The 14,066-nt window shown below is 33.7% G+C and overlaps 1 protein-coding gene across 3 annotated transcripts in view; it reads left to right on the top strand.

Moving 5' to 3' along the window:
* The window catches only part of SERAC1 (serine active site containing 1), a 91,562-nt gene that overhangs the window by 24,668 nt on the left and 52,828 nt on the right, over positions 1-14,066 (top strand). For all 3 annotated transcript variants that reach the window (XM_031937570.1, XM_031937569.1, XM_031937568.1), the window contains exons 7-8: positions 433-554; positions 8,222-8,350. In XM_031937570.1, coding sequence (XP_031793430.1) covers positions 433-554; positions 8,222-8,350 — 251 coding nt within the window. The remainder of the gene's footprint in view (positions 1-432; positions 555-8,221; positions 8,351-14,066) is intronic.

Genomic DNA, 14,066 nt, shown 5'->3' on the forward strand with positions numbered 1-14,066 from the left:
GAATTGTATCCTACATATTTCTTCTGAAGAACTGCTCTAAAAGCTATTTCTACCTTATTGTTTTAATGTGATTTTTCAGTTTTTGGTTGAAGTTTTTTTTTTTTTCCAGAGGTAAAATTCAGAGTGACATTGTCAAATGAAGGGGAAGTACTCAAAAAGTCACCATTTCTCATCTTCTGAATTTTATGTTTATTCTAAATTTAAAATATATTTAGGTGTGTGCCTGGTAGGTAGGTATATTTTGTATTAACTATGAAATAAATCATGTACTCTTTAGGTCTTAGTATTACAGATGTAGATGTATTTAAATAGTTTTAAATGAATTTATGTAACATTTTGTAATTTCCTAAATGTTTTCACATACATTATTTTGTCAATCTGTACAGCCACTAATAGACTAATTCTAGGACACTTGATATGCTTTTACCATAGATTACCAGTATAGGACAATTGCTCAAGCTTGTGATGTGAGGACTGTCATTGGCTTGGCCCGAAGCAAGGAAACAGATCCTCGATTTTTTCTACCACCGCCTCATTTGCCAGAAGTAAAAGAAGTAAGTTTAAAAAGAAATCTGCAACATAGAAAATTAGCTTAGTATGTTAACTTTTACTTTGAATATAATAAATTGAAACTGAAAATAAAGATTTTAGAAAATCACTATTGATTTGACTATATTCGAAATTTTACAATTCCAACGTGAATATGAGGCTAGGATACAATCCAATGCATCAAATATTAATGCTTACTATTTATACAAGACACTAGGGATACAAAGGCAGAACTTAGAACAAGCTTATATTTTTTTGAGGTTACATTAAGTATAAAAGTAACATTCCCCTCAATAAAAGGACTCAATCCATTTGAAAGGTATTTTCTTTTCATATTTTATTCTCCCCTGGTTACTGTGTGCCACTACTGTAGTCTTTTGAGTTAAACTTCAAAAAGTATCAGAATCTTCTTTGAAAATGATCTTACTTCTTTGGATTACAATGAGAAACAAAGCAGAATTTTAAACAGATTTTATTATAAGTATATTAACTTATCAACATAACAATTCAGGTAAACATACTAATTGAGGAATGAAATCTTACATAAAATCATTAATATTTAATGACATAGAAGAAGATCACTTAACAAGCAAATTGATTTTGATCTGTGGCCTTTTTAAGATCTGTTTGAAATTCTATCATCTTTGTCTTTATTTTTTTTTAAAAGCAGTATTTTAAGACCTATTTCCTGATTTCCTGTTTATTTCCAGGACATACATGACTATTGGAAATATTTAAATTTCCTATTATTTAGTTGGCATAGAAAAGAATATATTGGAATTGAGAAAATGGGACATATTAATGAGTGCCAGAAAACAATAGCAATAGATCAATCAACTCATTTAGAAGTAGGCTGACTCACTTTGTTCCAAGATAAAATGAAGTACAAATCTAGACTTCAGTTAAAAACAGGTCTTTCAAGTTGCTACTGGTCAAAATTTAGTATTCATATTAATGATATGTGGAATGATTTGTAGCTGTCTTATTATTAGTTAAACCTACAGATTTATTAACAATAATGATCAAAAATTTAAACTAAAACATTATTGATTTTATTTTTTTTAATTACCAAACATTTTTTCCTCTTACTATTCTGCCTTGAAAACCAAAACCAAAACTCTTATAATAAGTATGCAAATTCAAGCAAAACAAACTCCCATATTGGCTACTTCCAAAAAAAGTATGTCTTAATCTGCACCCTAAGTCCAGGAGGTGGGTAGCATATATTCTCTGGAATCATGGTAGTTTGTTATGTTCATTTTAAAAACTAGTCTATCCTCACTGTCTTTATTAAATGTAAATTCCTTGAAAATAGAGCTTTTATTTTTATTACTGTCTTCAGCATTGCCCAGTGTCTTATGTGTAGTAGACATTTAATATTTATTTAATTGAATTGAGTTCCCATTGGTACTACGTTATTAGTTCTCATCATTATCTATCCAGAATTATTGAAATAGATACCATCCTTCCCTCCATAGCTCTTCCCCTTCTAATTCATCTTTAATCCTGCTTCAGATCTATTTGTGTGATTTCTCTGCTCATAAATCTTCAGTGACTTCATGCTGTATATAAAACTTAAATTCCTTAAAATTAAACATTCTTAGACTCTCTAAGAGGGATTGTCTTAGAGCTCTATTGCTTCATTTACTTTAAACTCTTGTATCAGAGAACACAACTTTTGGAAGTACAAGACCTGGGTTCTTGTCATTCAAACCAAATTAGGCATCCACTAGTTTCAAGTCACAGTTCTTGGCATTAGGGAAACAAAAATAGAAGAAAAGCAATCCTTGCCTTCATGGAGTTTATATGTTACCGGGAGAATAAAACTTGTAGATTCATAAATAAAGAGAATCTAGGAAAATCAGGGGAAAAAAAAATCAAGAAGGAAAAACCTAGAATTGAGGGGAAAAAATGATAGGGATTCTGAAAGATAAAAGATAAAATGATACTCTGTCATTAAGTCCTTGGGCTAGACTTGTCCTTTGCTTAGACCATCCTCCACACTTTATTAGATCCTTCTCTTATTGTTATCCTACATCTCTTTGCCCTTTGTAGCTAAATTTCTTGAAAAGGTCACCTATAATAGATCTCTACTTTCTGTCTTCTCTTTTCTTAATTTATTACAATCTGGTTTCTGACCTCATTCCTCCACCAAAACTGTTCTCTCCAAAATAACAGTGATCCGGCAGCAACATGATTATGTGATGATCAATTCTGGTGGACATGGCTCTCTTCAATAATGAGATGATTCAAACCAGTTCCAATTGTTCAGTGATGAAGAGAGCCATCTACACCCAGAGAGAGAACTGTGGGAACTGAGTGCAGTTCACAACATAACATTTTTACTCTTTTTGTTGTTGTTTACTTGCATTTTATTTTGCTTTGCTTTTTCTCTTGTGCAGCATGATAATTATATAAATATGCATATATTGGATTTAATAAATGTTTCTATTTCTATATATGTTTAACATATATTGGACTACTTGCCATCTAAGGGAGGGCATGGAGAAATGGGGGGGATTGGAACACAGAGCTTTGCAAGGGCTAATGTTGAAGAATTGTCCATGCATGTGGTTTGAAAAATAAAAAGCTTTAATTAAAAAAAAAATTATAGTGATTTTTTAATTGCCAAACCTAATAGCATTTTTCAATGCTCATTTTCCTCAACTTTTCTGCAGCCTTTGATATTATTCATCATTCTCTCTTCCTTAATATTGTTTTCTTCTTCTAGGTTTTACAAGACACCACTTTCTTGATATTAAAACAATCTGTTTGACCAGTTCTTCTCAAATCTCTTTTGATTGATCTTCATCCAGATCATAACTTCCAGGATTCTGTTTTGGGCGCTTTCTCTTTTCCCTCTATACTACTTTACTTGGTTATCTCATTAGCTCCTATGGATTTTACTATCTCTATGTTGATGATTTTAAAAATCATTTTTATTTATGTTGTTAAATGTTTTCCAATTACATGTAAGACAAAATTAACATTGATTTTGTATTCCAAATTCTTTCCCTCCTTCTCAACCTTCTCCTTTCCTTGAGAAGGCAGAAAGTTTGATATTAACATGAAGTCATGCAAAACACATTTCCATATAAGTCATGTTGCAAAAGAAAACAGACAAAAAAAAAAAGAAAAAAAATTTAAAGTATGCTTTAAACTTCATTCAGAGTTCATCAGTCCTCTTCTCTGGTCCTTTGGTCCTTTCTTGATTGGAGTAGCCAAGTCTTTTATAGATGATCATCCTTACAATATTGCTGTTATTGTAAACAGTATTCTCTTGATTCTAATCACTTCACTTTGTCAATGCTGATGATTTTGAAATCTACACATTCTGCCCCAGTCTCTCTGCTGGGGCTGATTTCCAGTTCTGCTTTTCTAACAGCCTTTCAGACATCTTGAATTTACATCTAGTAGACATCTTAAACTCAACATGTCCAAAATGAAATAATTTTTTTCCCCCTAAACTTTTCTCCTCCTAGTTACCTATTATTGTAGAGCAGAGGTTCTTCAACTTTCTCTATTTGAGACCCCTTTTTGTCTGAGAAATTTTTTTGCGACCCTGGGTACATAGGTATATAAAATTGGTATACAAATAAAACACTTACTAATAATAAGTAATAATTTTGGGACCTCTACTTGACCCCACAAGAGGTCAAAACTCACAATTTATTTTTGTTTTTTGCTTTTGCTGAGGCAGTTGGGGTTAAGTGACTTGCCCAGGGTCACACAGCAGGAAGTGTTAAGTATTTAAGGTCAGATTTGAACTCAGGGTCCTCCTGACTTCAGGGAATGCATGATTTAAGAAACTTTGCTATAGAGAACATCACCATCCTCCCAGTTCCTTTATGCTCTTCTGCCAGGACCTTTTGATTTCACTTTGCAACATTTCTCAGTTATTCTTCCTTCTCTTTTCTTCTCTATTCTTCCATGCTGTTATCATCCAGGTACATGTCCTCATCCCCTAATATGGAAACTATTGCAATATCCTCCTGGTATATCTGCCTGCCTAAAGTCTCTTCCTACTCCAATTCATTCGCCATTCACCAAAAGTAATTTTCCTAAAACAGTTTCAATCAAGTCACTATCATCACCTTTTCTCCTACCCCCAAACTCAAACTCCCAATAGCTTCCTATTGCCTCCAAGAGCAAACACAATGTTCCAGTGTTCACAGCCCCTCATGCTGAAGGTCTCCACCCCAACCCCCTTCCCCTATCCCCTGGCTCCTAGTCTTTTGTCCAGTGACTCTGGTCTCTTGATGTTCTACGAACAAGACACTCCATCTTTTGGCTCCTTATATTTCTCTTGCTGATGCCCATTTTCAGAGCACTCATTTCTACCTGCTTCTTTTCCTGGACTTCTTTAAGTCTGTCTGTCTGTCTGTCTCTCTCTCTCTCTCTCTCTTTTTTTTTTAATAGCTTTTTATTTACAAGATATGTGCATGGGTAATTTTTCAGCATTGACCCATAGCAAAAGCTTCTGTTCCAACTTTTCCCCTCCTTTCCTTCACCCCCTCCCCTAGAAGGCAGGTAGATCAATACATTAAATATGTTAAAGTATATGGTTTTTTTTTAAATTTAATATCCTTTTATTTACAGGTTATATGTATGAGTAACTTTACAGCATTAACAATTGCCAAACCTCTTGTTCCAATTTTTCACCTCTTACTCCCCACCCCCTCCCTCAGATGGCAGGATGACCAGTAGATGTTAAATATATTAAAATATAAATTAGATACACAATAAGTATACATGACCAAACTGTTATTTTGCTGTACAAAAAGAATCAGACTCTGAAATATTGTACAATTAGCTTGTGAAGGAAATCAAAAATGCAGGTGGGCATAAATATAGGGATTGGGAATTCAATGTAATGGTTGTTAAAGTATATGTTAAACACAATACATATCCATAGTTATTTTGCTGCACAAGAAAAATCGGACTTAGAAATAAGGTAAAAATAGCCTGAGAAGGAAAACAAAAATGCAAGCAGACAAAAACAGAAGGAGCAGAAATGCTATTTTGTGGTTCGCACTCATTTCCCATAGTTCTTTCTCTGGGTATGCCTGGTTCTCTTCATTATTGAACAATTGGAACTGATTCGGTTCATCTCATTGTTGAAGAGAGCCATGTCCATCAGAATTGATCATCAGATAGTATAATTGTTGGAAGTGTATAATGATCTCCTGGTTCTGCTCATTTAACTCAGCATCAGTTCATATAAGTCTCTCCAAGCCTTTCTGAAATCATCCTGCTGGTCATTTCTTACAGAACAATAATATTCCATAACATTCATATACCATAACTTATTCAACCATTCTCAACTTGATGGGCATCCATTCAATTTCCAATTTCTAGCCACTACAAAAAGGGCTGCCACAAACATTTTTGCACATTTGGGTCCCTTTCCCTTTTTAAGATCTCTTTGGGATATAAGCCCAGTAGAAACACTGCAAGATCAAAGGGTATGTACAGTTTGATAACTTTTTGAGGATAGTTCCAAATTGCTCTCCAGAATGGTTGGATGCATTCACAGTTCCACCAACAATGTATCAGGGTCCCACTTTAAGTCTCATCTAACCTTCCTTCTTGTGAAGAAAGCTTTTTTCAACCTTTCTTGATCCTGAGCCTTTTCTCTCATTTCCTATTTATCTATGCATAGCTTTTTTTGTACATACTTGTTTACTTGTTCCTTACCACCACCACCTTCTCTGATCAGATTGTAAGCTCCTTGAGGTGGAGACTTTACCACTTTTTTGTATCCCTAGCGCAGAGTACAGTTTCTAGATACACTAGTCACTTAAGAAATGTTTATTAATCCGACCAATTCCTATCCTATTCACCACAACTGAAAATATTTTCCTCTTAAGGCTTGTGTAACTCCCCTTTTCCCCATCTTCTTTTTTCACCTACTTTGGGACCAAGATTGCTCATTGCTCATTAAAATTAGTCAGCCTTATTTGTTTACATTATACTTAATATTATCTTGATTTTACTTCCCTCACTTTGCCTTAGTTCATATAAGAACTCCCATCTTTCTCTATATTATTCTTGGTTTCTTATTGCATTATAAAATTCTTTTATATTCATATGGCACAGTTTAATCAGCCATTCCTCAATTGATAGGCACTTATTTTGTTTCCAATTTTTGTTAATGAAAATGTTGCTGTTTGGTATATATGATATTCTTCTGTATTAAACTTTCTTGGGAAGCATAGATAAAGATAGAGATCTACATATTCTCTACATATCTTCCTAATAGCAGTATTTCATTTAACATTTTATTTTTTCACAGTTATATCAAAACAATTTTTAACATATGTTTTTAAAACTGAGTTCTAAATTCTCTTTCTCCTCCACACCCCATCACTGAGAAGACACATGAAGTTGTGTAAAACATTTCCATAAAAGTCACATTGTGAAAGAAAATAGATTTCTTTCTCTCCCTTAAAAAAAAAAAAAAAACCTCAAGAAAAATAAAATTAAAAAAAAAAAGTGTGCTTCAGTCTTTTTTCAGACACAATCTGTTCTTTCTCTGGGGAAGGATAATATTTTTCATTATAAATCCAGAATCAGTCTTGAATCATTGTATTGCTGAGAATAGCAAAGTCATTTGCAGCTGATCATCCTACTCTGTTGTACAGTATGTGTAGTACATTTTACTTTGCTTGAGTTCATGGAAGTCTTTTCAGGTTTTTCTGAGAGCATCCTGCTCATCATTTCTTATATATACAGTAGTATTCTATCATAATCAGGCATTCCCCAGTTGATAGGCATCCCTTCAATTTCCAATTCTTTGTCCTAAGAAATGAAATGCTATAAATATTTTTGTATATACAGGTTCTTTTCATTTAAAAAAAAAATCTCTTTTGGGATATGTGTTTAGTAGTGGTATTATGTCAAAGGGTATGCAAGCTTTTTATAGCCTTTTAGTCATAGTTCCAAATTGTTCTACAGAATGGTTGAATCAGTTCACAGATTTACCAAAAAAGCGTTAATGTTTCATTTTTCCCATGTTCCTTTCAACAGTTGTAATTTTCCTTTTCTCTCCTGTTAGCTAATTTAATATGTATGAGACAGTACCTCAGAATTGTTTTAATGTTATTCTTCAATCAATAGTGAGTATTTTTATGTACCTATAAATAGCTTGAATACTTCATCTGAAAACTCATATTTTTTGATCAGTAGTAGAATTTCTAGGTTAAAGTCCAAGAACAATTTAGTATATTTTCTTTTTAAAATTCCAAATTTTTTAAAAGAACTCTTAGGGCAAGTCATAGCTCTATCAAAGGAACAAAGTATTATTGTCTCTGTCTTCCCACATATGTTATGACATTGACTGTTGTGTTTCTTAGCATCGTCTTTGATTGGTAAGAAATAAACCTCAGTTTTGCTTTAACTTGCATTTCTATTCTTAGTAGAAATTTGAAGCCCTTTTTTTTTTGTATAATTGATGGTTTGTAATTCCTTTTTTGAAAATTATATATATACGTATATATATATATCCTTTGACTATTTATGTATTAGGGAATAGTTCTTGAAACATCCTTAACAAAATTTGGATATTGAACTTTTAGAGATATAATTAGCCTTTGTACTGGGTGGTCTATATCATGGAATTGGATTGATCCAAGACCCTCATCTCTGCTGCCTCCTTTCCCTTTTATTTCAGGATTACTCCATTGAAGAGGAGCTTCGACAGCTGCTGGCATCTTTGCCTCAGACTGAGATAGACCATTGTATCCAATATTTCACATCTTTGGCTCTGAGGGAAAGTAGTCAATCTCTAGCTGCTCAGAAGGTAAATATATTCATACATTCATTCAACAAATATTTATTTGGCACTTTATTAATATATAATTGTGATTACTAGGTGCTTGTTACATATAGTAGAAAAAATACAATAGTTTTTTTAAAGTTATTTATGGGAAAAAAGAGTTCTCAGTTTCAGCTTCAGATGAGTTCGCTATCAGCATCTCTGGGTCCTGAGGAGTCCTTTACATAATAAGCTTCAGTTAACTATTGTCTCTCCCTTCATTCACCTATCCTGAAGCTGCTTTGCTTGAAGGATAGACTATTCCAGTAGCAGCAAGTTATCTTGAGTTATTGTCACCTTGTGATTAAATAGGGAATTATTTGACTGTCTCTTGTATCATCTGCTTTCTTCTATCCTGGGAGCTTCAGGCAACCTCTTTAACTGGTAGATAGAAACATTGTTAACTCACTTTCTCTTTCCCCTTTCTCCTTTCTAAAGTGAACTTAATTAACCTAGTTGATAAAAATAAGAAAAGTGATATTTCTGTATGAGGAATAAGAAATTCATAAGGTTCAAAATTAAATTAGAAATAATAGAGTATCGTATTAACAATTTTGGGAAAACCCCAGGGTAACGAATTTTAAAACTTCTTTTACCTCTTTGCCAGCCTCTAATTAGGCAACTAGATAGCACAGTGTATAGAATGCTGGGTCTGAAGTCAAGAAGACTCATTATTCTGAGTTCAGAACTGGCTTCACATGCTTAACTAAAACTATGTGATCCTGAGCAAGTTATTTAATTCTGTTTGCCTGAGTTTCCCCATCTGAAAAATTATTTGGAAAAGGAAATGGTAAATCAATCCAGTTTCTTCATTAAGAAACTTTTAAGAAACTCTAAATGGGATCACAAAGAGTCAGCCATGATTAAAAAATGACTGGACAACATCTTCTAACTAAACTTTTTTTTTTTTTAAACACATTCAAAGTATTTCTTATTAAATTTCAGTGTTTTGTTTTTTTAAGATTGTTAGCATTGCAACAGTATTCTTTCAATTACATAATGAGTGATATAGATTTTTTGGGGGGGCAGATAGATTAGTTTGTAAAGCTAGCTATCATTTCTATTTCTGTATTTTTGTGTGAAAATCATAATACATAAAGTTTCAATAAATAACCTAGATATAAACTTTTGAAACATGAAAGTTATGAATCTCCTGAAAAGGCATTAAGACAATAAAAAGTTTTCTCTGCATCAGTTCATGTTAGTCTCATATTTTTCTAAATTTTCTATTTCGTAAAGTACTGTTCAATTAAATTTATTTACTCTAACTTGTTTAGCTATTCCCAACAAATAGAAATCTATTTTGTTTCTAATTCTTTGTTACTACAAAAAGTGCTACTATGAATATTGTGGTGTTTTTAAGACTTTCCTTTTTATCTTTGATATCCTTGAAGTATATGCTCAGCTGTGGAATCTCTGTACTAAAGGATATGGACACAAAGTCATGCTTTGAGCATGATTCCAAAATGTTATTCAGAATGGTTGGACCAGCTCACACCTCTATCAACAGTACTCTAATAGCATTGTTGACACCATAAAGTATTTATCTTTACACATCTTCTTCAGCACCATTTCTTTCTCAGTTTTCTTGTCATGAGGTAAAACTTCAAAGTTATTTTGGTCTGAATTTCTCTAATTATTGGTAATTTGGACCAATCTTGAAATTTTCTTGAAATATTTGAATTCATGATTTTACCCCTTAATATTTTCATGGAAATTAAACTAAGGATATAAGTAGTTATTTTTTTTTAATCAAGAAGCTTTTTATTCTGTTATTTTTCACTTTTCATCTTTTGTTTTCAAAGAATATATGTGAGTTATCTTGATGTTAACTATGTTAATATTTCTTTGTGACTTGATTTTTAGAAATGTAGGTCTTCTGAAAATAGTTAAATGGAACAATGGATAGAGTGCCAGGCAGCAAATACTTCCTAGGTGTGTGATCTTCAGCAAATCACTTAACTCTCTAAGCCTCAGTTTCCTCATCTGTAGAACAAGCATAATAATATCTATTCTCAGCATTGTTGTGAAAATCAAATAAGATAATAATTTTAAAGCACTTAGCATAGTGCCTGGCACGTAAGTGCTATTTAAATGTTACTATTATCATCATCAACAATATCATTAAGAGATAATATGAGAAGGAAATCTCAGGTTATCATTTCTGGCACTCAATCTGCATTCAATCTCTATAATTCTTTCTCTGGATTTGGATGACATTTTTCCACCCATCATTAATTCTTTTAGGCTCAGCAGCTCATAAAGATCATCTACTAAATGTGAGGGGATTGCACCTTTACTGATGAAGATTATGCTCTCTTATGGGGGGGGGGGGGGGGGAAAGACAGCTTTTAAAAAATACCCAGTGAAGCAATTACTATCAAGCAGTTAATCAGTGATCATTTCTTTAGTGCCTACTCTGTTTCAGGCTTCTTGCTATGCCACTGAGAATACAAGGACAAAAGGGAAATATTTCCTACACTCATGGAGCTTATATTTTACTGGAAAGTGTAATAGGTACATAGATAAGTAAATGCAGTATGTAGGTAAAATAAATAATACACTGATGAGGAACTAACAGCTGGGTGTTAGAAGAAGAAGCCTTCTGAAGGAGGTGGTATTTGAGTTAAACAATGAAAGAGGAACTAAGACTTCCCAGAAGTAGAAGTGAGAAGGGAGAGTGTATTAATCATGGAAATGGAAGATGTAACATTATCGTTTATAGGGAACAGGAGGCAGACCAGAATGACTAGAACATAGAGTGTGGGAGTGGGAGTAATTTGTAATCCTTTAGAAAGAAAAGCTGGAAAAAAGCAAATCTTGTGTCCCTTGCTTTTCTATTGCTCTGTGACTAAATATTGCCTCTCTGATCAATCATATTTTTAAAGGTTGTAGGGTTTTGCTTTTTTTTTAAAGACTGAAACCATAGTGTGAAAAGCTTCAAATGTCAAATACAGGAATGTATATTTTAGCCAAAAGGCAGTGAGGAGCCACTGAAACTTCTTCAGCAGAGCAGTGGCATGGTCAGATCTTTGTTTTAGGAATATCATTTCAGCATTTATGTGAAGAAAGGATTGGAGAAAAAGATGATGGTTGTAGGGAAGACAGCTATGAGACCATTATAGGAATCCCAGGCACCGGTAATGACTGCTTAGACTATGGTGATTGTAGTGTGAGTAGAAACAGGTAGACATGAAAGAGTGGCTGTCGTCTCTCCAAAAAAGATGATTGTGGGGACTGAATGTGGATCACAACAGGGTATTTAACCTTTTTTTTATTGTTATTTACTTGCTTTTTTTTCCTTTCATTTTTTCCCTTTTTGATTTGATTTTTCTTGTGCAGCATGATAAATGTGTATAGAAGAACACATGGTAAATATGTATAGAAGAATTGCACATATTTAACTCGGATTACTTGCTATCTAGGGGAGGAGGATGGGGAGAAGGGAGGGAAAAAAATTTGAAACAGAGGATTTTACAAGGATGAATGTTGAAAACTATCTATCTTTGTATACATTTTGAAAATAAAAAGCTATTACTATTATTTAAAAAAAAAAAAGGAAAAAAATAGAAAGAGTGGCTGAAAAGGCAGAATCAACCAAACTTGGCTTACTGGTTAGATCTTGGCACTGTAACACTGGTCACAGGGTTGAGGGCAGAATGACTGAGGTAGTGATTGTTATCATTGACCATTATTGGTTTTGTATCCATGAGAATACTGGCTTAAGGATGTTAAATGACTTGCCTAAAGATTTCTAGGTGACAAATCACAGACTTGAAATATGAGCCCCACTATACTAACATTAAAACCATTACTCTTTTCCATTCATATTTTAATAAAATCGGATGTGAAGAAGTACTTTTTCTGGCTTTAAGCTTTTTTGGGGTTATTTGGAAGGATTAACCTTGTTTAGCTTGCTGTTAGAGAAAGGCAGATTTTGCTTCAGTGCAGGAAAAACCTTTCCAACAACCTGAAGGATGTGCTGCATCTCAAGGTAGGTAGTAGGTCTCTCCATAGGAGATGTTTTCAAGAGAAGGCTAAATTCAGTTCAGTAACTAATTATTAGTTATCTAGAGAGAACTTGTTGAAGATAATTGAGAAAAGATTACTATATAATCAACCAGTGAGGGTATATTAAGTGTCCATTATGTGTAAAACTCTATGGATACAAAAGCAAAAGTGCTTACGTTCTAATTGGGAACACAACATGTACATATATAAGTATTTCACACACATATATATATAAAATGAATAAAAGGTAGTTTTGGTGAGTGATAATACTTGGAGCTGTGGGGATCAGTATAGGCTTCTTATAGAGGGTGGTGCTTGAGCGGAGTCTGGAAGGAAATAATTCTAAAAGGCTGAGATGAAAAAGGAGAATATTCCAAGCATGGGGACACCCAGGCCAGAGGCACCAAGATGGACAATGGACTTGTGTGTGGTAGAATTGTAGAGTATGGTATAGTTAAAGTATGGTATAGGTGATTTTTGAGATTCCTTCCACTTTTGAGAATCTTTTATTTCAATTCATGGTAATAGTACATTTGAAATGTTCTTATCTGTGTTTGATTTTTCAATTATAAATCAGATCACAAAAACAAGTTATGAATTTGAATGAGTAACATCCATCCAAATTCTAAGCTTAAGGTACATGAATTAGGTACATAGAAGTAAATCCTATTTTCAGAAATAGAGGTCAGTTTTGTTGTTTTTTTTTTTTTTTTAGAGAATAAAGGTAAAAGGGTGGAGCAAAATTTATTATGCTTCAGCTGAAATTTTAAAAAAAAGCAGTGGTAGGAATTCTTTTTATTATTATTATTATTATAGCTTTTTATTTACAAGTTATATGCATGGGTAATTTTACAGCATTGACAATTGCCAAACCTTTTGTTCCAATTTTTCCCCCCCCCCCCCCCCCCCGGCAGGTTGTAGAGGTCAGATTTCTTAGAGAAACAATCACAAAGTTTTAGAGGGTATTAAGTAAATTTTAGAAATAAATAATGTGATGAATTAGTTAAAAACTCCGGAATATATTTGATGAGGTTCGGCGTAGGGCAGAGTTGTAGGAACCCCCTTCTGGTCAGCGCAGGTCCTTCGTAAATAAATGAACCTGAAAAGTTAGATTGGCAAAAGAAGTTTATTGGCACTGGGAAGTCAGAGTCAGCTTTTGCAAGCTGACTTCCTTAGTAGCAAGGTCCTGTCAGAAAAGTAAAGGTCTAGCAGAGAAGTCTTGGCAGAGAGAGGTAGAAAGTTCTTAGCGGAGAAATCCCAACAGAGGTAAAGAGGGGTGTGGTCCTGTTAGGGAAATGTGTGAGAGAGACAAAGAGGTTAACGCTGAAAAGAGAATGTCTTTTTAGCGGGCAGAATCCCTCATAGTCAGCTATGCTCAAGGGAGGTTCTGTGGCCTAGCATGATTCCTATTTTGGCCTCTCTGCAAGCAATTGAGCCCAGTTGCCCCTTTTTATAATTGAAACTTTAGCTAGTGGCTAGGTGCAGTTTGAGTTGAAATCAGGCAGAAATCTTCAGGAATTGAATAGAAATGAGAGTCCAATGAGGTTACTATCCCCCAGGCCTAGATTTCCAATAGAATGGGACCATTTACTGGGCATGGTCCTGAGCCAATCTTCAGTTCAATAGAGGTCAATAGAAATCTTGATCTCCAGCTTGGGCTAAGTAGGAGTGGTCCTGGAATTGCACATAT

The sequence above is a fragment of the Sarcophilus harrisii genome, chromosome 4 (assembly GCF_902635505.1).
Source record: "Sarcophilus harrisii chromosome 4, mSarHar1.11, whole genome shotgun sequence".
NCBI classification, from domain to species: Eukaryota; Metazoa; Chordata; class Mammalia; order Dasyuromorphia; family Dasyuridae; genus Sarcophilus; species Sarcophilus harrisii.